The following is a 27,648-nucleotide window of genomic DNA, read 5'->3' as shown; positions in this document are numbered from 1 at the left end:
GAAATAATTTTTTCTTGGCCTTTTTCGGCCGTATTTATGAGGGGGATCCGCACCAACAAACTAGAAATTTTCTTGTACAATTGGGTCAACTTGCCCAAAAACTTATGGTTTTTAGTTTTAAGGCCGCCGAAAAAAATTTTTGGTGGTTTTTAGAGCGTAGCCTCATTTTCATCAGTACCGATGCTTTTATTATTTTTTTTTTTTTTGATTTTTTTGCGAATTTGAGTTTCCTTGGCCCAAGGACTTTCAGATTTTAGCTCCAATCCAATCGAAAAAAAAAATTTTGGTCCCAATTTTGAGATCCATACCCTGAAACATGTTTTTCTTTTGTGCATCGCGTTCTCCTTGGCACAGGATCTAATGTGTGTAAGTTTTAACTAGTTCGGAGAAAAAAAATCTTCCTTTCTGAAAAAGACCCTGTTGAAGGGAAAAAGCAATTTCTTTTTTGTATACTAGGGTTCTCTTGACTCAAGGGTTTGAGGGTATAAATGTTGAGCCGATAAGAAAAAAAGTTTTGAGTCCTTTTTTGGAGAGCCGCAACCCATTAATTTTTTTATTAGGTTCCCTTGGTTTAAAGTTTTTGCAGCAGTAAGTTTTAAACTCATCAGGAACAGCAAGTTTCTTGGCACATTTAAGGGGTGTCGAGCGCCGTTCTCTCGCCTAAAAAATGTCTTTGTCCTGCAAGTCAGGGAAACGATTCTTAAAAACTTCAACACAATCACCAAAAAAAAAAAAAAAGTAGAGACCATTTTGAACCCAATATTTAGGGATCCTTCCTTCATCTTAATAAGATCTTTGGTCTAAATTTGTATCTAATTTTTCAGGGAACCAAATTTTCGTTTCAATTTTTCCTTGGGAATTTGGGTCCCCATCGCCCAAAGACTTAAGGATATAAGTTTCAACTAGCCCTTTTTTAGTTCCTGTTTTTATTGCCTCTTTACCTCAGGCTAGAGATTTTTGCTCGCATAAAGGTTTTATTGGCTTAAGGACTTACTATTTTAAGTTTTAAAAAGTTAAGAAAAAATAACTTTTCGGTCATTTCTCGGCCCAAGTTTCAATTTTATATATTTATATTTGGGTTCCCTATCGTCATAGGGAAATATATATTGGGTTCCCTAATCGGTAGTCTACTTGTTAGACCTTCCAACTATTCAAGAAAAACTGGTTATCCAGGGGTTAGGGGGGATCAGTAGCAAATAAGGTCACGAGAGGGGTTTGGTTCCCCCAATCACTTTCAAACCTTAAAAAGGGCACTAGAACTTCCAATTTCCAATCAAATAAAGCTCCTTCAAAGATTTTGAAACCATACCTTCTATACAAAGAGGCTGGGGAAAGAAATAAAAAGATAGTAATGTAATAATACAAGAGGTGCAGGTGGCTCAATACTATGGTAACGATATACAGTGGCTTCTGGTTACAAGGGATTCACACTGACGAGTATGGGAAGATTCAAAATACAAACAATCTGACTCGTTGGCTGGAAAACACTTCTGGCTATGTTTTGCGCTGAAAAACCGAGATGAACCTCCTTCAATCGATTTGTGTAGGCTAGTACGTCATTTTTATTGTCAAAGTATAGCCAGCACAATTTTTAGGTTGTATAAACTGGAAATAAGCTATTTTGTTTTTGTTATGTTTCACTAGAGTTGCCTGCTGGCAATGACATTTAATTACATAATACTATAGGGTGACTCTCTGAGCAAAGAGATACGGGGGACACCAGTATTGTTCGAAAAAACTTCAGTAATGCGAAATACATCTCTTGTGGCTTAGGTTTAACGGAAGTTTACCGTTCGCGGGGACTCTGAAATGTGGGTGAAAATAGTTAGTTTACTTACCTGTTCTTGAAGTTCCTTTGTCACTATTGATGCTTGTACCACGACTGTTGATGGAACCAGGTGCACTTGTTTGACAAGACGTCTGCTTAGAAGTAGAACCTTCAGATCTTGAATCTGGAAAGTCAATGAAATAATAAGAAATAATATATAACTTAAAAAGCACTGAAAGTTCACTGAAGTTCACTGAAATTACAAGGATTTATGAACGAAAAGCTAGTACAGTCAAGATCCTTGCCTCCTAAGCCGTAAGTGATCCTCTGTGATAAAAATAAATTCCTTAGAGCCTAGGACTTTAAAGGGGGGAGTATACTCATTAAAAAACAACCAAGAGACCATGTAAAGGTGTCACCAGCGAAACCAGTGATGTCATTTAGGGGTAGGAGTGTCTAGGGTAACCCCTTGATGTTAGGAAGGGCCAAAAATCAGTAGTCAATATTATTTAGATTCATTTGATTTTAATTTTGACAATTTTCGTGTGCACAAAAATTTTCTTAATATTTCTGAAAAATACTCTTAAAAATATTTTCTAAAATGGACATAATGAAAGTGATACAATTGAAAATCAGGAAACTTCTGGGAAATCCTGCGCGATGTCTCTTAGTTAGAAAGCCTACCGTTATATATGGCACCATATCGTTAAAGAGTCTGTAGAAACGAAATTCTTTACTGTTATGGTTGATAAAACCAAAGCCTTAAAAAAAGAATAGCTTGCAGTTTTGACTAGATACTTCCATGGTAGGAGAGTGAAAGAAACAGCTCTTCGCTGCTTTCATAAGGAGAAACATGACAGCGAAACTCTTTCGGTGCTTTTCGACCATCAAGTAGGGATCCTGGGCTCAGAGGGTCATATTGTCATGCACAGGGCTATGATAGAGCCACTGCCATGAGTGGCCAGTTCAGGCACAAGCCTGTACAAAATAAACCTGTACCACATGCAATTTACACTTACTCTTATGCCCATAGACATCTCCGTGTTTTGAGTATTATAGTCAGAACTTGAGATGATTAACATCTTTCCCCGCCAATCTTCATGAACTCTACTATGCGCTACTACTACTACTACGTATGTGCGCTCCCAAGTTATAGAGCTACCGACCTTATTGCAGCTACAAGAGATAAAATTATAGCATTGCGAAATGATGAGACTTTTGATGAAATCTTCCAGAAATCAAAAGAACTGCTTATCGACTGTTGTAGTCAATATCTACGAAAGATGTAGATTTACCGCACTTTCTTAATGCCATTAGAACATTATAATGAAGCTTGCCTTGACGCAGCCATGTCAAACTCACAAACAGTTCATTTGAAAGTAAATTGACCATTTGGTGTGTAGGCCAAAAGATGTTATTGGACTTCAAAATTTTCCTGAAAGAAATGTTATTACTCTTACAATTACAACTGCTTGTATAGAGATTCATTTCCTATACTTCGGCCACAATAGATATATCTATTGTGGCCTAAGATACCTATATATCGATATATCTCAGATACCTATATATGTTTACTGTGGTTAAGCCTGATTAAAACCTATCTTAGGTCGACAATGGGCGATGGAAGGAAGGTTCAGTGATTTGGTGCTAATGTTTAGCGAAATGGCTTGTGTGAAATCGTTGGATATAGATGATATGGCTAATATTTATGCGAAAATAAAACCTCGTCGATTACCAGTGTTGCAATAAAATTGTACAGGGATCCAATACAACATCAGTCTTATGTGCATTCATTAATTAGTTTTAAAGTGTTTCTTGCTTTTGTTAGTTTTTTTTTCGGGAAACGCCTATACTAGCCAATGTAAAGAAATATTGTTTTCAAACAGATCATATGAGCAGGACCCCCTATAAGGGGTCCAGAAAGATTATCCAGCTCTCCATCCTAGTTTAGAATGAGTTGACGTCAGTGTGTGCAAAATCATGCACTATCAAAGGAAAAATAGATCTTCTTTTGGTAATATTTGATATTGGTACTAGTACGCTACAGCACAAAATATTGGCATTGTAAGGTTTATATCGACACAAAATACAGATATTCAGAAAGATTCAGTTATTTTTAGTTTTTTCAGCTTAGGATTATATCTCTATTTCGCTATAAAGACTGTCTTACTAACCACTAAAACGTTTATTTATTATAGTTAAACCTAATACTTCCTTAAACTCAAAAAGTAACACAGTCATTTAATTTGCGTAAATAGCAGCAAAGACGACACAAGCTTTACATTATAAAAACCAATAAAACTAAACAAAAAAGAAAACGAACTAATTTTCTGCTACTTGGAAATTTTTTTTTTATTAACAGTGACAGACATAGACGCCTTTGGTTATTATGATTGACTAACTCAAAAGGTGTCTACAACATACAATATTTCTAGCCTTCTGCCTGGCAGAAGCTGAAGACGGCCAACATGGGGCGAAAAAGGTCTTCACTAGCAAGCCAGTTTCAGATTGTCTAGCATATAAAGTACTTCGAAACAAGTAGCTATCAATCTGTAGTAAACTCGTTTTCACTTATATTTGGTATTTGATATAAAATTGAGTTCCAAGAGGCTATAAATGGACTGATTTAAGCGGTTAGATATTGTCTCAAGAGATGAGACACAACAGTCTTAAAATATGGTAAAAGCATATCGCCAATAGTTGTCCTCTGTGAGTTTGCTAAAGAGGTTACTACATGGCTACTGTAGTGTCGCTTAAGCTCATTCTGTTTCCATTCATAATTTCTTTCATAACTATTGGAGATGCAAACTCTGTTTGTATCAGACCGGAGCGTATTACATGACATGGCCGGGTAATTGGTCCAAGTTAAGAAGATTAAAAGCTTATTATCTATCGCTAAAGTGATCAAAAACTGAGGTTTTGTATTGTACTTGCAGAATCAGGCTGTTGCTTTTACTGGTGATTCTTAATATTAATTTCTTCAGTTCAGCTCTATAATGTTAAAAAAAATGTGGTAAGGGCTGACTCTGAAAATGCGAAGTTTTTTGTCCATCAGATCTAGCAAAAAAGCAAAATGCTTAGAATTATTTCTTTTTATCCCTCAAAGGCTGCCAAAGGATATCTTAACATTTGCTTGCTGAGAATCAAAAGTTTTCCAAAAAATTCCTAAAAGTACCTGTCCATTATTCAGAACACATCCAAGTTGATTCAATTTACAGGTAAACAGATTGAAACAACTGAGACGCTTGGGAGATAGATAGGACTGTATATAATTGGGGCTGTATATTTGCACATTAGGGAGGGGGGTTATCATAGCGGGACTGCATGCAAAATGTAACATAACCTAACCAAAATACCAACTCTATGTAATAAATATTTAATTAGAATATTAATACAACGTGGGTTTTCCATTGATCCTAAGCTAATTGTCTCTGAATACAGACAGCTGTAAACTGGTTTTGCCTGTTCTTGCAAGTCCAAATTCCTGGTTGTGTTCTGAATAATGGATAGGTACCTTCCAAACTACTAAATAAGAATATTATACTTATATATACTTAATGTAATTTTAAGAACAATATTTCATATACGTATTTTATCAGCATTCTAAGCTAAGTTTGGAAATCTGAGGGATAAATAAGTAGTATGGGGTCAATCTGTTCTGCGGGTGTCCTGTTCCACCATACAACGAGCGCAATATTCCAACGGGTGCCCTGTCCCACCATACAAGCAGACCCATATTGGAGTTACTAGTTCCTCATATCCTTTCTTAGCCTTTAACAAAAACCATAACATTTCCGTGGAAGTAATTTTTCTTAACGATAGAATACTATTACTCCGAGCACCCACATAGGACATCGTTTTAAGCGGACATTCTTATCTCAATTTCTGCGATAAAGAATTTTTCACTAGCGTAGCAAAGATTTCAACAAGAATTCCTTTTTTGATTGTCAAGTATTTCGTTAAATGTTTGAAGTGAATTTGAGGTGATAATCAATAGTCAATAATCGACTGGGTACCATTAGGGTACGAAAAAATCCGTACCAATTGTACTTTAAAACCCATAACAAAACTACATTTATTAGATATCTTGTCACCTCAAATTCACTTTAAATATTGAACGAAATACTTGACAAATGAAACAGGAATTCTCCTTGAAATCTTGGCTACGCTAGTGAAAAATTCCCCATCGCAGAAATTGAGACAATAATATCCGCTTTAAACGATGTTCTATGTGTGTGCTCGGAGTAATGGCATTCTATCGTTGAGAAAAATAGTTTCCAAGGAAATGTTAAGGCTCTTGTTAAAAGTTGAGAAAGGATATGAGAAAAAAACCTGTCAGAAAAAATGTTCAGAATCAAAAATGATTAAGATTTGCCTGTTTTTTTATTAAGATTGGAAAGCAGTTTCTATGCACTTTTTAGTTTTCATATTGCTCTTTACCGTCTCATGAAGGTCCAAGTTCAAAAATATTTCACGGATTGGATTCAATAGTTCAAGAATGGGTAGTAGGAAGCGGTGCTTTTAAAACCAAAGATGATATATGATATATAAACACATATAACATAGTGTAAGTGTAAATTCAATGATTGTGGTCGAAAAGAATATGTCTGTCCAGTATGAATCTCGAATCATCGTGGTATGGATATTCTCAGGATGATGCCAAAAATGGTGCCCGGAGACAAATCACTGATCCAATTGAGAAATCGATTACACAAATAACTTGTTACGACGTGGTGACGCTTAACATCAGTTGGCCAACGTTCCGGAATCAATACATTGAATGCATTAGAATATATTTTTAAAATCATAATTCCATTAATGACTTGTTGGCTTAGTCGAGTAACGTGTTGTTCTTTTACCGTAGGAAATCATGGGACTTACGTTCGATTCATACCTCAAACAAAAATTTCATAAAATCAATGGAAAACTGCTTAGAAGCTAAAAATGAATCGATGGAAAAGTGAACATTACGCCATCTACTAATATAGTTAACAATTCGGCATCTATGACTTTGACTATGAAGTTGACAGGATTGGAGGAATCAGCGGTAAACCTTCTTCTTGATAAAAATGATACCCTGTCGGTTGTAGTAATAATCAATTATCAATAATCAATAATCGACTCGATACCATTAGAGTACGAAAAGATCCGTAACAATTGTATATTAGAACCCATAACAAAACTACGTTTATTAGATATCTTGTTACCTCAAATTCACTTCAAATATTGAAAGAAATACTTGACAAATGAAACAGGAACTTTTCTTGAAATCTTGGCAACGCTAGTGAAAAATTCCTTATCGCAGAAATTGAGACAAGAATGTCCGCTTTAAACGATGTTCTGTGTGGGTGCTCGGAGTACTATTATTCTATCATTGAGAAAAATAGTTTCCAAGGAAATGTTAAGGCTCTTGTTAAAAGTTGAGAAAGGATATGAGGGACTAGTAACTCCAATATGGGCCTGCTTGTATGGTGGGACAGGGCACCCGTTGGAATATGGCACCTGTTGTATGAGGGGATAGGGCACCCGCAGAACATATTGACCCCATACTATAGTGGTATACCTAGCTCCCGCTCCCTGTTGAAAGTAGAATATAATAGCTTTGTAGTCTCAGCTTATGTGCAAACCACTGTAGACTGTAGCTTCTTCTTTTTCCAAACTTGACACACATTTGATACCGAGCGTATCATCCCTGGCAATAAACGTCATAACCTTAGTTCAATTTTAATAAGCTCACCGTGAGTCGTAGATCGTAAAAAATTGTCATTGCGCGTGCGTGAAGGCGGAGTATGAATCTTGTGTGGTTTTAAATCTGTGTCATATATTTTTAGTGGAGAGTATAGCATGTATATTCTGTCTACTGTGTTGCAAACGCTATTTAGTAAAGTAAGGTCATTTCAACCATGATGTAAAACCGGTGAGTAGCACACAGCACAAATAGCGTGGTTTAATAAATTGACGAGTCATATGTTTAGCAAGGATTAGTAAGTATGATCTTTGGCTGAGTTGGTTCATTGGCCGTAAGGAATCAGCTATTCATTCCAGTTTTTGATCATACAAAGGAATCTAGCGTACGTATGCTTTTTTTTATATATTAGCAGAGTTTGTTAATCTTCTGCAAAGCTAACACAAATAAAAAAATTTCTTCCAGTGCTTTGGATTTCTTAACCAAGAACACAATCGTTTCGTCTGCAAGTCCCAATCAAAGGGGACAGGAGCAATTTGCTGCCCCTTTGTCCCCCCTGCATACACTCATTATAGGGGCTCCAGTTTTTTAGATTTGGAATTACTAATCTGTCTTTTTATTCATATAAATCCAGTTTTCTAATGGTGTAACACTATAGGAGGTGGCACAGCCCTTCTAGTTGCCACATAAATATCATCTAATTATGAAGGTGTTGAATTTTGCTCGAAAAAAATTTCTGACCAGTTTTCAATTTTTCATAATTGCCGAAACTAAATAGACTAAACATTGACTGGCTTGGAAGAAACTTTCCATATTGCGAAGATAGGAAAGGATAGCTTTCAAAATACATGGTGATTGCTGATAATGATATTGCAATAAAAAAACAAACCCACAAAATACAAACCTATTGTATTTTGTAAGTAATACAAAACAGTATATAAAAGAATTTAAATATGATATGTAAGAATGAAAGTAAAAAAAAAAAAAAATCAATTTACAAAACAAGAAATTTTAGTGCGCCACAGTTAGTTTGTAAGATTTCACATTTTTCTATTTTTCTTTTTGCAGTAAAAGATACAAGTAAGAGAATATGGCATTGCCCTTATCTTCGTGCTTAAAAAATTTCTAGCGACCCAGTGGTAGTTTTCAAGACAATCTTACCAACATTGTCAGACAAGGAAATTTTCCTGATTGCAACTAACTTGCCCTTATAAAAGTACAAACACAAATTTTTAGCTATGATATAATAAGTTGCTATTTAAATTTAAAATCCAAACGGAGTTTATTCCTCTGGAAGGGTTTATTAATTTTTGTGTAATCTCCTCAAACTTGATTCGGGCTAAGAAGTTTGATTCAGTAGTGACATTAAGTACGTATCTGGAAACCAACTACGCTGAACAAAATGGCTACCTAAAAATTTTGATTGGATGTGTTTGGGGAAAAAGGGGGCGTGAGAGGGGAAAAAGTGCCCTCAAATCACTTTTGACTATTAAAAAGGGTACTAGACCTTTGAATTTGAACGACAAAGATTCCAATAAAAACTTATATACCCCAGGGCATAACTTAAAACCCTTGCCCTGTAGACTGTGGGGGGAGTGTCCTGCTCAAAGGTATAATTTCCTTAACTTTAAACTGCGTGGAACAAAAAGGCAATCTCAGAATGTTGATTGGATGAGTTTGGGGAAATGGTGGGCGTGGAAGGCGTGTTATTTGCCCTCCAATCACTTTTGACTATTAAAAAGGGCACTAGCCCTTTCAATTTCCAATCAAGTGAGCCCTTTTTGAAGTTTCTATGACAAAGCTTTCTATAAAAACCTTAGATGCCCTCACGGCATAACTTACAACCCTTGCCCTGAGGGCTGTGGGGGAATGTCCTCCTCAAAAACATAGTTTCTATCTGGAAATCAACTACGCTGAGCAAAATGGCTATCTGAGAATATCTGAACTTCAAACTGTGTGTAACAAAATGGCTATCTCAAAATTTTGATTGGATGTTTTTGGGGAAATTGTGGGCGTGGAAGGGGTGTTAGTTGCCTTCCAATCACTTTCGACTATTAAAAAGGGCACTAGCCCTTTGAATTTCCAGTCGAATGAGCCTTTTTTGAAGTTTGTACAACATCAATATCTATAAGAACCTTATATGCCCCCAGGGCATAAATTACAACCCTTGCCCTGAGGGCTCTGAGGTGGTTATCATCCTCAAATACCTAGTTTCTAAAACTTTTATCTACATTGAAAAAAGGCTATCTAAAGATTTTGATTGGATGTGTTTGGGGGAAAGGTGGGCGTGAGAGGGGGGCTAGTTGCCCTCCAATCAATTCCGACTAGTAAAAAGGGCACTAGCCCTTTGAATATCCAGTTGAATGAGCCTTTTTTGAGGTTTCTACAAAATCAACATCTATAAGAACCTTATATGTCCCCAGGGCATAACTTACAACCCTTGCCCCGAGGGCTCTGAGGAGGTTATCATCCTCAAATACCTAGTTTCTAAAACTTTTAACTACATTGAAAAAAGGCTATCTAAAAATTTTGATTGGATGTGTTTCGGGAAAAGGTGGGCGTTAGAGGGGGGTTAGTTGCCCTCCAATCACTTTCGACTATTAAAAAGGGCACTAGCCCTTTGAATTTCATATAGAATGAGCCTTTTTTGAAGTTTCTACGACAACGCTTTTCTATAATAACCTTATTCCCCCCAGGGCATAACTTACAAGCCTTGCCCTCAGGGCTGTGGGGGAATGTCCTCCTCAAAAGCATAATTTCTATCTGGAAATCAACTACGCTGAACAAAATGGCTATCTCAAAATTTTGATTGGATGTGTTTCGGGAAATGGTGGGCGTCGAAGGGGTGTTAGTTGCCTTCCATTCACTTTCGACTATTGAAAAGAGCACAGGCCACACCGATTTCCAATTGAATGAGCCCTTTTTGAAGTTTCTACGACAACTTCTTCGATACGAAGTACCCTGGTCTAAAAAAAAATAATAAATAATACATTGTGCCAACATCGTTCTTATATGCCCCAGAGTGACCTCCTCAAAAATATATTTTCTTTCTGGAAATCAACTACGCTGAACAAAATGGCTATATCAAAATGTTGATTGGATGTGTTTGGGGGAATGATGGACGTTGGTGGAGCTAGTTGCCCTTCAATCACTTTCGAATATTAAAAATGGCACTAGCCACTCCAATTTTCAATCGAATGAGCCATTTCCGAAGTATCTACAACAAACCCTTCGATACGACGGGCCCTGGTCTAAAACCAAGAAAAATAATAATAATAATACATTGTGCCAGCATCGTTCTTTACTTAGGCAGCGCTATTGCGCTGCCTATGATAATACTACCTAGGTACGTGAAGCTGTCAAATTGATCGATCTTATGGTTCCCAAAATCGACTTTTCATCTGTACTAATCCCTAGCCTTAGCGACTTAGTCTTCTTAACATTAATTTTCAAACCTTTCAAACCTCAAATCTTACTTTGAACTCAAAAAACCTCTAGAAGTTCATTCACTTTGCAAACAACTTCATCTAGGATGCCTAAATCATCAGTATAATCTAAGTCCAGAAAAGTCTTACTTCTCCATTTGCTTCCGTGCTCTCCCATTGCCTTTGCTGCGTTCCTTGTGAAAAACCCACCAAAATGATCCATATAAATGGGGACAGAATGAAAACTTGCATAACTCCTGATTAAATATGAAATTTACCACACTATCAGTACCTGGGGCCTCATTTCTTAATCCTTTTAGTAGAGTCACTAGTTCTTCCTCACAAAATATAGCTTCCTTCACGTGCAAAGTGTCACAAACTTTTTTCATACTCCTCTCTACTTTTCCCTGTAACTATCACGGTTTAGCATAATCTCAAAACGTTTTACCCATCTTTATTTAACAATATCCTTATCGCTAATTTTGGCCCGTTCTTATATTTAACTGAGAAAAGTCCAGATTGACTAATCCCTTTTCAATTTATTAACATGCCTGTAAAATATTTTATAATCATGCCGTCTGGCTGCATCTTCTGGATCTTGGACAATTTTATCCCTGGGCTCCACTTCACACCTTCTTAGTTCAAATATTTGAATGGTTTCGCCATTTGCTTTATATTTCTCCTATTTTCATATGATTTATCACGTAGGTAATTCTTGTACAAACCCCTCCTCCTCTATATTAAACATTTAGCATTTTCACCTGTGTTCCTAACTTTCTTCCCAAAGAAACGATCAGCAACTTCAAAAATTATTTTCTAAAAACTATTCTATCTTCTGAATTGTCAAATTTCAAACTCTCCAGTTTAGTATTCAACTTTTCCCGGAAATTTTCTTTTAAATTCCAATCCTGGAGTCTATCAACGTCTAAGCTTCCTAGAAGATGGTTACTCTTCCTAAATTTCAGCTTTAAATTAGCCCTTGGCACTGCTAGATGTTGATCTTTACTTTCAACATTAATAACAACACTCCTTTATACCCTAGTATATTGCATTGATCCCTCCATTTTTCGGTTTACAATAACATAATCAATAATGTTAGCTGTTTTACCATCATGTTAAAACCATGTTCACTTTTGGGCCATTTTATGACCAAAAACTTATTTGTTATAACTAAATTGTTATACCTACAAATTGTAGCAGTCTGTGGCCATTACTCTTTTCTTTTCCTACACCAAATTTAACTAGGCTAGGATACCATCTGCCCCTATTTCTACCGACCTGGGTGTTAAAATCTCCTATTAAAACACTATATTTCTACCCGGGGACCCTCTCTGTTTACTTCTATAGCTGTAAGTAAAATTCATCTGAGTTACAACTATCTCCGTCAGTCGGTTCTAAAGGGGTATATTCTGCTATGACTGATGCCTTGTAGTTTTTAGTCGTAAATGAGCGACTGGTATCCTATTATCAATACCTTCCTAACCAAAACACGAATTAACAGCTTCCTTGTTCATCATCAGCCCTATTCCCACTCTATGTACCCCATCCTTTCTGCCTGGGTAAATAAATTGTATATCACGTAATTTATGTTTCCTACCCTTTGGGTATGAGGTCCTGAAACTCTTAATAAGTAAACCCACTTCGAAGCGTCTAAATTCGTCAGTCAAAATGTCAATACAATATTTATTTTGTCAAGTTGTAAAATCTCAAGCTGTAGTTTCATACTCTGTAATCTATTGAAATTACTTTGGCCTTGGGAAATTCAATGGTCCCAGAACGAATGGAAAATGAGGACTAACACATCTTCTCAAGTCTACACGGAGCACTTAAATTCTAAGCGCTTAAGTTCTTATTTCTAAGTTTGGAATCATGCAATGAAAATGATTCAGAAAGCTATATTATGTCTGTTTGAAGGAGCTGTTGGGAATCTGTGCTACCAAATGGCCTCTTGGTATCAAGGGTCGAGACACCAGACAAAGGTTTGATTCTGTAAAACTCTCTCTCTCTGGGAATATATAATATTTCTACGAAGAGCAAATGAGGTCAAAGTTGGAGGATTTAAGATACAATCAATTCATTTAAGGGTTCTATGGGTCTAACAGAAAACTCAAGAACTAGGCAGATACTTCTTTTTACTTTTTGAGAGTGTTATTTATTATTTTCTTTGTTAACCACTCGAGTATTTCTACTTCCAGTTTTTGTACACCATCATAAAAATGAATAAATAGAAAAATCCTAATAAGATTATATAATCTAGAAAGCCATGAACCCTATTTAAAATAAGCATGATGGTTCCCAGAGCACTGCTGGCCAAAGTGTCAGGCAGATGAATCGCTTGAGGTTCCTAACTCCTGGTTCTTGAAATGTCCTCTTATAAGTGCCATATAGCTAACATCAACTTACCTTGGCTGCTAAGGTCTTCTAATAACCAAGGAATATTTGGGAGTGGAACAAGGAATCTAGTCTCCGGCTTTTCCAGTGATCCCCATTGGTTAATGTCGTCAATCTGGACTGAAGTTAAATCAGATATATAAAAACACATTTTAAAATTAAATGACTTAATATGATCCTTAAATTGCAGATGAAACTGTGTTACTTAAAAGACAGTTAGGAAATAAAAACAAAATAAACAAAGAATTTGTATAACTAACGGTGTAATGTACTTTAAAGGACCAAGGACACTGAATAGGCGATCTGATTTTTGAATCCGACTTGCGCAACTTAGAATACATTGGTAATAAATTATTAATAAACATTAAAACTCTTACTGTTGACTCTGGTGACAGAGTAAAACTCTGTCACCAGTTTTGTTTACTCCGCCACCAGTTTTTACGGGAGTTTTGCTACTGATGACGGTCACTGCATATGTGACCGAAATATCTGGTATTTTTGTGAATTTCTATCACTGTTAGCATCATCACAGTCTGTTAAAAGGATTTTATCCTTACTTGAACTTTTATTTATCATACTAAGTAATTTGTGACTTCTTTTCTAATCGTAACCTTTGTTCCCTCTTGAAAAAAATTAAATCCTTTAACCCCATTTTTTTCATATAATGTGAAATTCTTGTTTCTGTTTTTTTTTTCTTTCGATTGTGAATATAATTTAACTTGTGCTAGTAAGAAGTTTGATATATTTGAGGAGACTTTTTCCCAATCCCTTAAAAACACTGATTATTTTCTTTTTTTCCCTCTATTTTTGGGTAATATTAATCATATAATTAATTGCAATAATATAATTAATTTTAATTACTAATCAGTTATAATAATAATAATGAATTATATAATATTAAATGTGATATTAATATAATATTAAACCTAAGAATGTTAATTTTTAGAATTTTTTTAAACTTTGAATCTTCTACTTTTTTATCTTTAGACTATTCAAAAATCAATAAAAATTATCCGCCATTCACGATGCGAAAAAACTTAGAAAATTGCGTTTCTTGATCCAACAGTATTTAATTTGAAATTTATTCAGCTGAAATCGCATATTATACTCCCTCTCCAAATTTTTTGGCCAATTTGCCGTGTAAGGAGGGACTAAAACAGTTGGATGGGACTCAAGGAGGCTCGAATAAACCTAAGTTGGAAAAGGACTATGAGAGGCAACTTTTTGAGGTATTTTGATGTATGATGAATGCTGGTTTTGAGTTTTTACAAGTTTTAGAGTTTAAAGGTATGATATTTTCTTGTCTCCCTCATCTCCCTCCAACCTTTGATCTTCACATGAGCACATCATAGATTTCAAAAACTATATTGCTCAAACCCTATATCCTCCCCCTTGGATACGGCCTTGGTCTCAGAGTGTATACTTAAAGACTTGAAAGCTTTTCGTTTTATTACTGGTTTAAGATTTCACTAAGAAGAACCGAGCACCTGCAATTTATTTACTTGTTGTTTGCACTGGCTCAAAATTTCTCACTGGATGTTTTCAAAGCATCAAGTTTTATTACGGGGCTATTTGTCTCTCCAGAAATAAGAAATGGTGCGCGACTCTTAGCCGTCCTGGCTAAGTGGTTGTCCTGCTGGGTAGGGAATCCGTTTTCCGAGGGGCAAGGGTTCGATTCCTGGCCTGGCCGATTATTTGGTTTGGGACGAGGTTCAGCGGCGTGACTCTGTAAGCTCAGCCATATTCGACCCAGCTCTAAATGGGTACACTGGAGATATCTGGGAAAGGTAAGCAGGAAGGGTGTACATAAGCACAGGATGGCTGGCTTCCAACCCCCCACTGCATGCACTTCCTTGCTGAAGGGCCACGCATCCAGGGCTGGGTATAGTTCTTGTGTATCATCGTAGAATGTTTATGTTGAAGCATAGAAGTTTGGAGGATGAGTTTTGAAAATACACCACAGCACGCAAATTTACAGTGATTTATGCGAAACTATGGAAGAAATTTAGAAATCTTGAAAGAAAGAACTAAAACTTCCATTGATTACTATTGAGGTATTGAGGATGGAGCTTACTTTTTTAAAAATTCCTAAATTGAGTTGAAACGATTCTTTTAAAGGGTGGTAGTAATGACACAAAAGGTTCAGGTCATGCCCTTCGACAATAAAAAAAATTCTAATCAATGGAAAATAGTATGAATATAAGGATTTTACTAGTGTTTGCCACTCTAAACTGTATCTTTCTCCCTCCTCCAATCTTTATAATGACTTAATGTGATAAATAATTTCTGAGACCAGACGGGCTAATCATGAAAAAATAATAAAAAACCGTAAAGAAGAGAGAAACGAGAATAATAACAACCAGAAAAAACAAACGCAGAATACAATGCAAGATACAAACGCAGACTAATATTACATTTTATAGGTTTTTCATGTCTATTTTTAATCTGTCTTTTAAGTCCGATTTTAGCTAATTAGTAATGAAAACTAATCCTAGCAACAAGCGTGAAAAATCTGTGCCACACCCTTCTACAATCAAATCATCTCTGATGAAATTTGTCATTTGTTTCAACGCAGATTTTACGAACGTTGTTTTGCGAATTTTCCTTCGAATGTGATTTTACTCTGACACTAAAGAAAACTAAAATATTAGCAGCAAATGCAATATATGTGCGTAAATACTAATGAAAGAGAATCCTGGTAGCAAGTACGAAAGATCTTCGCCGACCTTTGGCACATTTTAATCACCTTTTTTCATCGAATATTTTCTTACGAGGCTAATTTTTTTTTTTGTCAATGCCCATTTATTAAAATAGTAAAGAAAGAATAAAACTACCTACAAACGGGATAGATCTGCACATAACCCTGCTACAATCTTGTCTCCTCGTATTTCTTTTATTTCTTCTTACGAGGCTATTTTTACTTTTCAAATTTCACTGCTAAGACAGCTAATTTTCATATTGGTCAAATTGAACTCTTTACATTTTTTTGCTTTTGACTTTTTTGCTTTTGTATTTTTAAATAAGGATTTTTTCGTGCTTCCGAAACCCTAAATCCTGTATCGTACCTCTTTTACTCTTTAATTGTAAACCATAATTTTTCTCTTTTTGAATCATTAATGACAGGTCATCATCCAAAAAATTCCAACATAAACTCACATGCTCCACTCTAAACGTCTTAGAATTCTTTAAATTTTGGGAAATACACCTCCACTCCAAACCCAAAAAACAAAAGTCTGTGAGAAGACTAAAATTAGCTTCCGCTATTAAGGAAGTTATAAGCAATTAATATATATATATTTTTACAAAGAGATAAATTCACTGGTGAGTCCAACAAAGCTATTACAATAGGGGATGCAGATCCCCTTGTTACAAATTTTCAAAATGAGGTGGATGTGACATTTTCATTAAAATAGAAGAACTATTACCCAAGAAAATATTACCTGGGGAGCTACAGATGTTGCTACTGCTCAAATTTGGAACAATTCTAGTTCTTATATATATATAAGGAATTGGAGTGTGATCGGTATAATACACAAGTAGCAATAATAAGGGTTACTAGCCCATCTGTTCTATTAAAGAGAACACACCTAGCCAGACACCCTCGCGCTTTAAATAGGTCCGTAGGAAAATAGCGTAGGATTTTAAAGGCACAGATAGGAAAATAGTATAGGATTTCAAGCGCAGCCCTTTTACTAGCTGGTAGACTTCCCGTGACACTTCCCAGGGGTTCCAATACTTCCCCTAGCAACCGCCATTTGTCTCGATTTGTAGTTTTTTTGGCAATTTTTTTTGCTGGAAGACACCAAGCATTTCCATGACCAGGTTTAATATTGATGATGCCATCGTATGTGACAAGCTAGACTCCAGGAACCCGAGGAGAATTGAAGCGCAGCCCTGTTTCTAGCTCGTAGACTTCCCGCGACACTTCCCAGGTCTTCCAATACTTCCCCTAACAACCACCTTTTGTCTCCATTTGTAGCCTTTTTTGACAATTTTTTTTGCTGGAAGACACCCAGGATTTCTATGACCAGGTCTAATATGGATGAATCCATCGTATGTGCAAGCTACACTGTGAGAACCCATGGAGAATCCCCGCTTGTAACTTAACGACGGCACACACCTTACGTAATGACGGCACTCATCTTACGCAATTGCTGTGCACGCATCACTGTCATATAATACTTTTTTGGCATTCTATTATCTCGCCGAAAATGTTCAAAACCTTTTTTCTTTCTTTGACCTCGCTAGGACTCGAAAGGTCAATTCCAATTCAATGAAACAACGCTACAAGCAACAGAACTAAACTGCTATTCCTAGTATTTTGTCCTGATCAATATATTCTAGAAGTAACCTATCTGGCGACACCTGATATTTCTAATTTTCCAAGCATGCTAGAATGGCGTGCTTATAGCCAAATTTGGCATGCAGTTGAAAACAATCTATTTCCAGAAAGTATACCTCTTCATTAAGAAATACTTTTTAGGGGGCGATGCCAAATAATGTTGTTGATTGTTCTTAACGTGTTTTTACCGATAAAAGACAGAAGGAGTGCTTAAACTATGTAAACAGCTTGATTGTGCTAAACAATATATCTAAAGGATTAAGCTTACAGTAAATAAAAGCTTTATTAATTCAAACAAATTTACAAACAATATTAAAACAAAGAAAAGTTTTAAAAAACACGACAAACAAAAAAATAAAACATGAAAAGGCTTATAAAGAATAGAGTATAAGCAAAAAAGAACAATGTATTAAAGAAAAATACATCCTAACATGCAATACCAGGGGATAAGGCTGATATTAGATGCACATTTAAGCCATATTAAGAGCTTTTAACGAAAATACAGTATTTTGAGGTAAGACTATGACAGGTCTATGTCAGGTCTTGAGGTAAGACCTGACAAAGGATCCAATATAAAGAATAACAAACGTAAATTAAAGAAAAAATAGGGGACTGGTCCAAGAAAGTGATTCCAGAGTGGTTTGCTACTAGCACTAGTTTTATTTGGTAGTGAGAGTGTAAAAATGGACGGATTTGATAATCAGAAAATCTTAAGTTATCTAGTAAAATTGGAAAGTGGTTAATTTTAGATTGTGATTTCCTAGAATTATCTCTTCAAAGAAATGAAATTACAAAGAGTTACCGGCTAACCCTTCTTTGGGGATTTCCTACGTAACCCCAGACAAATTTCAAATGAGTTTGAAAAAAGTCTGCAGTGCGTTAACATGGATGAACATGTTGAGTTAGTAATATTTTTCTATTGTGACTATTCTGTATGTAAAAGACATTATCATGATTTTAGTCATTCTTATGAACCTGCTACATCATGTTTAATATTGTTGACTCTAGAATAGACGAGAAGAATCTAGAGGAAATAAGGAGAAGAATCTTGATTGATGTGAAGAGAAATTTATACAGGGTACAAGTAAGGACGCATAAAACAAGGTTCAATGCAACAGAAAAGGAAGATGAAGATCGAAAGAAGAGATATAGAAAAGAGGGCTATCTCTATTAGAGATATCTCAAAATATACTATAAAAGACAGTGATGAAACCTTAATGAAAAATGCCTATAATGCAAAATGTAACACCGAATATTGTGATGAACATGATCTAAGAGAAGAGAAAAAGTGTCCCTTCAAGAGAAAACACAAGGGATTTTCTATGGAATGGATTTTAAACATCGAAAATTGTTCTGGAAGAGCTCTCATATACCATTTTACGATAAATTTCATTAGTCATATGCTTGATAAGTTTCGTACCATAGTTTTACGTACAATAGATTTGTTTTTACATATTAATTTGTATTACTCGATAAGCCTAGGGTGAGGATGCAAGTAGGGATTTTTCTACATGAAATGTTTGGGATCGAATAGACTACCCCTTGCAGTGTTAACCCAACCCCCCTTGTCGTTCATAACTCTCACGGAGATCCCAATCAGTCCAAAGAGCTCTTCAACCTTTGGGTGGGGCGCTGCAGGTGCGATCGATCAGTGTCTACTCTACCCAGGGAGGGAAATCCAGGGGCTTCAGCTAAGCGACAAAATGAGGTTAAAAATGGTCTTGCTCGGGATGTGTAACAAGTAGCAATAATAGGGAATTAACATGAGAAGTTAGATAAATGGAACTCCTAGTCCCTCGCACCTGTGCAATGCGGTCCCTGTTTCTAGGTCTTAAGACGCAATTGTGTTTCAGTATTTTTTTATATGATTAATTGGACTCTGGTCGCCACAATACATAAGTTGTAATAAATGGAGCTACTAGCCCATGTGTAATGCTCTCCCTGTTTCTAAAGGTCAGCCAGCAAGATTTTCACGACACACCATCGCTCTTTAAATAGGTCCAAAGGAAAATAGCATAGAATTTTAAAAACATGCCCAGTGAAATCATGACAGCCCTGGCAGACTTCCCAGGACACCCTCAGGTGTTACAGTATTTCCCCTAGCACCCCCATTTGTCACGATTCGCAGCAATTTTTGGCATATTTTTTTCTGGAGGACACCCAGGATTTCCCTGACCAGATCTAATATGGATGACGCCATCGTATATAACAAGCGAGACTACAAGACCCGGGGGGATCCCTGATTGTAACTGAGTACGGCACCCACGTGGGAACTGCGTAATGACTGCGCTCATCCTAAGCAATAACAGCGCGCACATCACTGTCACATAATACTTTTTTGACATTTTATTTTTCTCGCCGAAATATTCAAAGCGTTTTTTCCTTTTTCTTTTTTTCTTTAGTTCATTTTCTTCTCTGGGACTCGAAAGTTCAATTTTCTTCCAATGAAATAGCACCCCCAAGCATCATGACTAGCCTACTATACCCTGTATTCTGTCTTAGTTATTATATTCTAGAGACAACCTATCGTTTCCAAGGGTATTCCCCTGTTTTTCAAGCATGATAGAACAGCAAGTTTACTGCAATAACTTGGCACGCAGTCAGATAATATCTGTTTCTGAACATTATTGTCCCCAATGATTTCTTCGAGAACGACACTAGATAATATTCTGGACTGTTCTTAATGTATTTTTAGTAAAAAGGCGAAAAGGGGCTACAATAAGTATGACTTAATTCCATATTTATCGATTTTTTTATATTATATTGTCCCAGTTTCAAGCCAAAGACTCATTTTAGAGACGAACGAGCCTCATATGGCATTGTCGCCTCTGAAACAGGAGTTTCAATATGACTATAGATTATCGAAATGATTAACTACCTCAGAATTTTCATGCAATAGCTTTTTGAGCTTTTATGGCTAGAATTGTTCTTTCGTATCACATATCGCCTGAAAACATTGCTTTACTGAGGGACAGACTAGTTGGCTAAAATTAAATGTATATGTTAACCCTTTATTTATAGAACCACCTGTACCTTTAGAAATGAATGTGTGGTGAAAATGAATGAATGGTATTACTGGCTCTGAAACTGGGGGCAATGTTTTCTACGAGTTTGTCATGATGTCTCCGGATTAGTTTGGATTATCTGGGATGATCTTGATTTTTAAAAATTTGGGAGGATTTCCACACAACACTAATGATTTTTATTAATTCTTCCAGATTCCTATGTATTGACTATGATTTTCCTGAATTCGCAAGGACTTCTGAGTATTAGTCAATATTTTTTAGATATTGCCCTTAATTTGTAAGGTTTGCTATTGATTTGTACATTGATGTGCTATTGATGGTTTGGTCTGGATTTCTAGGTTAGGACCTGATTTCTACAGTTTGAACTTGACTTTCATGAAATTGTCGGGGTTTCTTTGTTTTGGTATTGCTTTTTTAGAGGTCGATCATGATTTCTACACTTTTCCCGTGATTTCTACGGTGTTCTTGATTTCTAAGATTGTCCCTGAATTCTGCAGTTTGCTCTTGATTTTTATGAATTTATCAGGGTTTCTTTGTTTTAGTAATACTTTTTAGAGGTCTACAATGATTTCTACACTTTGGTCATGATTTCCATGATATTTTCTTGATTTCTATGGTTTGGTCCAGAGTTCTAGAGTTGACCCAGTCTTCTAGACAGCACCGTATGATTTTTCCTGGAACATAATACCGTTCTTGGCTTTAATGTTTCTTGGCGATAAGGCATAATCGGAGGTAAAAGAAGACTAAAACTTATATTCTAAACAAGGGACGCCATTGTCTCTTCTTGCTTTGTATGAACGTCAGGGATTGCAATTATCTGTTTAGGCTAACAAGTTTTCTGTAAGAACTAGGAAGTTTTTTCTTAACACTAACAAATTTTCTCTTCGAACTAATAACTTTTTCCTTAATACTAACAAACTTTTACGTATTACTATCAAATTTCTCTTCAAAGTAAGTTTCTTTCTTAATTGTAAGAAACCTTCTCTAATAACAGCAAGTTATTAGCAACTCTTAGATGTAACAGGTTTTTTCTTAATAGTAAGAAAGTTTTTCAAATAACATCAAGTTTTCTGTCAAAGATAAGAAATTTCTCGTAGAAGTAACAATTAAATGGTTATGCTAACAAGTTTTCTATTAGAAGTAATAAGTTTTTTCTTTACACTAACAAATTTTCTTTTTGAGGCAGCAACCTTTCTTTAATACAAACAAAGTTTTACTTATTATTATCATTTTTAAATTATTATTATCATGGAAGTAACAGGTTTTTTCTTGATAGTAACAAACTTTTTTAATAGCATCAAGTTTACCGTCAAAGATAAGACATTTCGCTTATTAATAAGAATTATCTGTTTATGCTAATAACTTTTCTAGTATCAAGTTTTTTTCTTAAAACTAACAAATTTTCTCTTCGAAGTAACAGCTTTTTTCTTGTATACTAACAAAGTCTTACTTATTACTATCAAATTTCTCTTGGAAGTAACAGGTTTTTTTCTTAATAGTAAGAAAGTTTTTTAATAACAGCAAGTTTTCCAAAAAAGATAAGAAAGTTCTCTTAGTAGTAATAATTATCTGCTTACACTAATAAGTTTTGTGTTAGAAATACCAAGTTTTTTCTTAATACTAACAAATTTTCTCTTCGAAGTAACAACTTTTTCTTTAATACTAGCAAACTTTTACTTAATAACATCAAATTTCTCTTGAAAGTAACAGGTTTTTTCTTAATAGTAAGAAATAATTTCTAATAGCAGCAAGCCTACCGTCAAAGATAAGATATTTCTCTTAGAAGTAATAATTATCTGTTTATGCTAAGAAGTTTTGTGTAAGAAGTAGCAAGTTTTTTCTTAGCAATAACAAGTTTTCTTTTAGAAGTAGCAAGTTTTTTCTTCGCACTAAAAATTTTTTTCTTCGATGTAACAGCTTTTTCCTTAATACTAACAAAGTTTTACTTATTACTATCAAATTTCTCCTAGAAGTAACAGGTTTTTCTTAATAGTAGGAAAATTTGTCTAATAACAACAAGTTTTCCGTCAAAGATAGCATATTGCTCTTTGAAGTAACAATTTTCTATCTATGCAAGCAAGTTTTCTGTTAGAAGTAGCAAGTATTTTCTTAACACTATTACTTAACGTTAACTACGTTTAAGTTAGGTTTGTTTAACTTAGGTTAGCATGACCGCTCTTGCTAACTTAAGTTAAACGAACCTAACTTAAACGTAGTTGGCTCAATATTGTTAATAAGTTTTCTAGTAGATAACTTGTTAGCGTGAACAGAAAATTGTTGCTTCGAAGTAAAGTTTCTTATCTTTGACGGAGAACTTGCTTTTATTAAAAAAAATTATTAATATTAAGAAAAACCAGTTACTTTCAAGAGACATTTTATGATATTAAGTAAAAGTTTGTTAGTATTAAAGAAACGTTGTAACTTAGAAGAGAAAATTTATTAATGTTAAGAAACAACTTGCTACTTCTAGCAGAAAACTTGCTAGTATAGACAGAAAATTAATACTTCTAAGAGAAATATCTTATCATTGACGGAAAACTTGCTGTTATGAGAACCATTTCCTACTATTAAGAAGAACCAGTTAGTTTCAAGAGAAATTTAATTGTAATAAGTAAAAAATTTTTAGTGTTAAGGAAAAAAGCTACCTCGAAAAGTTACTTAGAAGAGTAAAATTTATTAGTGTTAGGAAAAAACTTGCTAATTTCAACAAGAAACTCTTTAGGAAAAACAATTAATTGTTTTATTTCTAAGAGAAATATCTTATCTTTGACGGTAAACTTGCTGCTATTAGAAAAAATTTCTTATAATTAAGAAAAAACCTGTTAATTTCAAGAAAAAGTTGATAATATTAAGGAAAAATTTGCTAGTATTAAAGAAAAAGCTGTTACTACGAACAGAAAATTTTTTAGTGTTAAGAAAAAACTTGCTACTTCTAACAGAAAACTTGTTAGCATAAACAGATAATTGTTACTTCTATGAGTAATTTCTTATCTTTGGCGGAAAACTTGCTTTTATTAGAAAAACTTCCTTACTATAAAAAAACCTATTACTTACAAGAGAAATCTTATAGTAATAACTAAATCTTTGTTTGTACTAAAGAAAAAAGCTGTTACTTTGAAGAGAAAAATTATTATTGTTAGGAAAAAACTTGCTACTTCTAATAGAAAACTTGTCAGCATAAATAAATAATTGCTATTTCTAAGACAAATATCTTATCTTTGACGGTAAACTTGCTGCTATTATAAAAAACCTTACTATTATGAAAAAACCTTTTACTTCCAAGAGACATTTGATAATATTATGTAAAAGTTTGTTAGTATTAAAGAAAAAGTTGTTACTTCGAAGAGAAAATTTGTTAGTGTTGGGAAAAACTTGCTAGCTCTAACAGAAAACTTGTTAGCATAAAGAGAACATTGTTGCTTCTAATAGAAACTTCTTATCTTTGACAAAAAACTTGCTGCTATTAGGAAAAATTTCTTACTATTAAGAAAGAACCTGTTGCTTCCAAGAGAAATTTGATAGTAATAAATGAAACTTTGTTAGTATTAAAGAAAAGTTGTTACTTCGAAGAGAAAATTTGTTAGTGTTAAGAAGAAAACTTGCTACTTTCAACAAAAAACTTGTTAGCATAAACAGATAATTGTTACTTCTAAGAGAAATTTCTTATATTTGACAGAAAAATTGCTGTTATTAGAAAAAACTGTTTTACTATTCAGGAACAACCTTTTACTTCCAAGAGAAATGTGATATTAATAAGTAAAACTTTGTTAGTATTAATAAAAAAGCTGTTACTTAAAAAAGAAAATTTTTTAGTGTTGAGGAAAAAAATTGGTACTTCTAACAGAAAACTAGTTAACATAAACAGATAATTTTTAGTTCCAAGAGAAATATCTTATCTTTGACGGAAAACTTGCTGTTATAAAAAAAAAACTTTCTTATTATTAAGAAAAACACTGTTACTTCCAAGAGAAATTTATTAGTAATAAGTAAAACTTTGTTAGTATTAAGGAAAGAGCTATTACTTCGAAGAGAAAATTTGTTAGTGTTAAGAAAAAACGTGCTACTTCTAACAGAAAACTTGTTAGCATAAACAGATAATTATTCCTTATAAGAAAATTTCTTATCTTTGACGGTAAATTTGCTCCTATTAGAAAAAATTTCTTACTGTTCAGAAACAATCTGTTACTTCCAAAAAGAAATTCGATAATATTAAGTAAAAGTTTGTTAACATTAAAGGAAGATTGTTACTTCTAAGAGACTATTTGTTGGTGCTACGAAAAAACTTGATACTTCTAACAGAAAATTATTAGTATAAACAGATAATTATTACTTCTAAGAGAAATATCTTATCTTTGACGGAAAACTTGCGGCTATTAGAAAAACTTTCTTACTATTAAGAAAAAGCTGTTACTTTCAAGAGAAATTTGATAGTATTAAGTAAAACTTTGTTAGTATTCAGAAAAAAGCTCTTACTCCGAAGAGAAGCTCTTACTCCGAAAAAAAGTGTTAAGAAAAAATTTGCTACTTCTAACAGAAAACTTGTTAGCATAAACAGATAATTGTAATACCTTACGTTCTTACAAAGAAATAAGAGACAATGGCGTCTCTTGTATAGACTATAATTTTTAGTTTTCTTTTACCTCCGATTATGCCTTATCGCTTTGAAATATTAAAGCCAAGAATGGTAGTATTTTCCAAGAAAAATTATGAGATGCTTATCTACAATACATGGTCAACTCTAGAACTCTAGACAAAACCATAGAAATCAAGAACATATAATAGAAATTATGGCAAAGGGTAAAATCATGGTTGACATCTAAAAACCATTACCAAAACCCTCATACATTCATAAAAATCAAGAGCAAACTGCAGAAATCAGGGGCAATCCTAGAAATCAAGACCACTGTAGGTATCATGAGCAAATTATAGAAATCATGGTCAACCTCTAAAAAAACCTTACAAAAACAAAGAAACACTGACAAATTCATAAAAATCAATTGCAAACTGTAGAAATCAGGTCCGATCCTAGAAATCCAGACCAAACAATAGAATACAGGACTAAAGTGTAGAAATCAATAGCAAAATTTACAAATTAAGTCCAATCTCTAAAAAATCCTGACTAATACTCAGAAATCCTTAAGAATTCATAAGAATCATAGTCAATACATAGAAATCTGGAAGAATTAATAGAAATGATTGTTGTGTGGAAATCCTCACAAATTTGTAAAAATCAAGATCATCCCAAAGAATCGAGACCAAATAGGAGACATGGTGACAAAATCGTAGAAACATTGCCTCGAGTTTCAGAGGCATTAATACCGTAGGGTTGCAGATTTGTTTTGTAAAGGTGCAGGTAGTTCCATAAAATAAGGATTAACATATACACTTTTTTTAACCAAAAAGTCTGTCCCTCGGTAAAGCGGTGTTTTCAGGCGATTTGAGGTACGAACCAACAATTCTAGCCAAAAAAGATCAAAAAGCTTTTGAGTGACAATTCTGAGGTAGTTAATCTATTCTATAACCTAAAGCCATATTGAACTTCCTGTTTCAGAGGCCATATGAGACGCGTTCGTTTGTAAAATGAGTCATTAACTTGAAGTTAGGAGAATATAATATCAAGAGAAAAAAATCGATAAATATGGAATTAAGTCATATGCATTGTAGCTCCTTTTAGCCTTTATTCCACAAAATAAATTAAGAACAGTCCAGAATGTTATCTAGTATCGTTCTCTAAGAAAGCATTGGGGACAATAATGTTCAGATATAGATATATTCTCGCTGCGTGCTAAGTTTTTGCAGTAAACACGCCGTTCTATCATGCTTGAAAAATAGGGGTATCTCCTTGCACGCAATGGGTTATCTCTATAGTATAGTAACTAAGACAGAATGCAGGGGATAGCAGACTAGTCCTGATGCTTGGGATAGGGAGGGCTATTCCATTGGAAGAAAATTGACTTTCGAGTCCCAGCAAGGACAAAGAACTAAAGAAAAAACACTTTGAAAATTTCTTCTAGAAAAATAAAATGTCAAAAAAGAATTATGTGACAGTGATGTGCGCGCTGTCATTGCGTACGATGAGTGCCGTCATTACGCAGCACCCACATGTGTGTCGTGCTCGGTTACAATCGGAGATTCCCCCCCCCCCTCTCCCGGTTCCTGTAGTCTAGCTTGTCAGATACGATGGCGTCATCCATATTAGAACTGGTCACGGAAATCCTGGACTGCTTCCAGAAAAACAATATGCCAAAACTGGCTACGAATTGTGACAAAGGGGGGTTGCTAGGAGAAATATTGAAGCACCTGAGGGTGTCATGGGAGGCCTGCTATGGCTGTTATGATGTCACTGGGAATGTCTTTCAAATCCTATGTTATTTTCCTATGGACCTATTTAAAGCCCAAGGGTGTGTCGTTGGAATGTTGCCAGCCAACTGGTAGAAACAGGTACCGCATTACATATGGGTTAGTGACTCCATTTATTACTATACCGACCAGAGTCCAGTTAATCATATAAAAAATAATTAAACACAGGTTCGTCATAAGACCTGCAAACAGGGACCGTATTGCACAGGTGCGATGGACTAGGAGCTACTATTGCTGCTTGTTTAAAATCCCGAGCAAGACTATTTTTAACCTCCTTTCGTTTCCTAGCTGAAGTCCCTGGGCTCCTCTTCCCGGAAAGAGTAAACACTGACCAATCTCTCCTGCAGCGCCCCACCTACAGGTTGGAGAACCCTTCAGACGGATCGGGATCTCAGCGCGATTTATGGACGACAAGGGGGGTAACACTGCTAGGAGCGGTCTAATTGATCCCAAACTATTAATGTAGAGAAATCCCTACTTATATCCTTACCCTAGGCTTATCGAGTAAGACAAATATATAGTAAGATTATGGTTCAAAACTTATCAAGCATATCAATAATGAGATTTATAGTAAGATGGTATATGACAGTTCTTCCAGAACGATTATCGATGTTTAAGATCCATTCCACAGAATACTTCCTTAGGCTCTC

General features: G+C 34.9%; 1 protein-coding gene across 1 annotated transcript in view; it reads right to left on the bottom strand.

Annotated features, from left to right (window-relative positions):
• Nucleotides 1-27,648, bottom strand: part of LOC148950745 (SANT and BTB domain regulator of class switch recombination) — a 205,171-nt gene that overhangs the window by 15,252 nt on the left and 162,271 nt on the right. Inside the window, exons 7-8 of the mRNA XM_089091935.1 lie at nt 13,283-13,390; nt 1,839-1,952 (exon numbers count right to left, since the gene is read on the bottom strand). Coding sequence (XP_088948061.1) covers nt 1,839-1,952; nt 13,283-13,390 — 222 coding nt within the window. The remainder of the gene's footprint in view (nt 1-1,838; nt 1,953-13,282; nt 13,391-27,648) is intronic.

Source organism: Artemia sp. Qi Xiang Cuo, chromosome 7 (assembly GCF_049724085.1).
Source record: "Artemia sp. Qi Xiang Cuo chromosome 7, ASM4972408v1, whole genome shotgun sequence".
NCBI lineage: Eukaryota > Metazoa > Arthropoda > Branchiopoda > Anostraca > Artemiidae > Artemia > Artemia sp. Qi Xiang Cuo.
The sequence above is the reverse complement of the archived record's forward strand: the minus strand, read 5'-3'. Positions and strand labels throughout refer to the sequence as shown.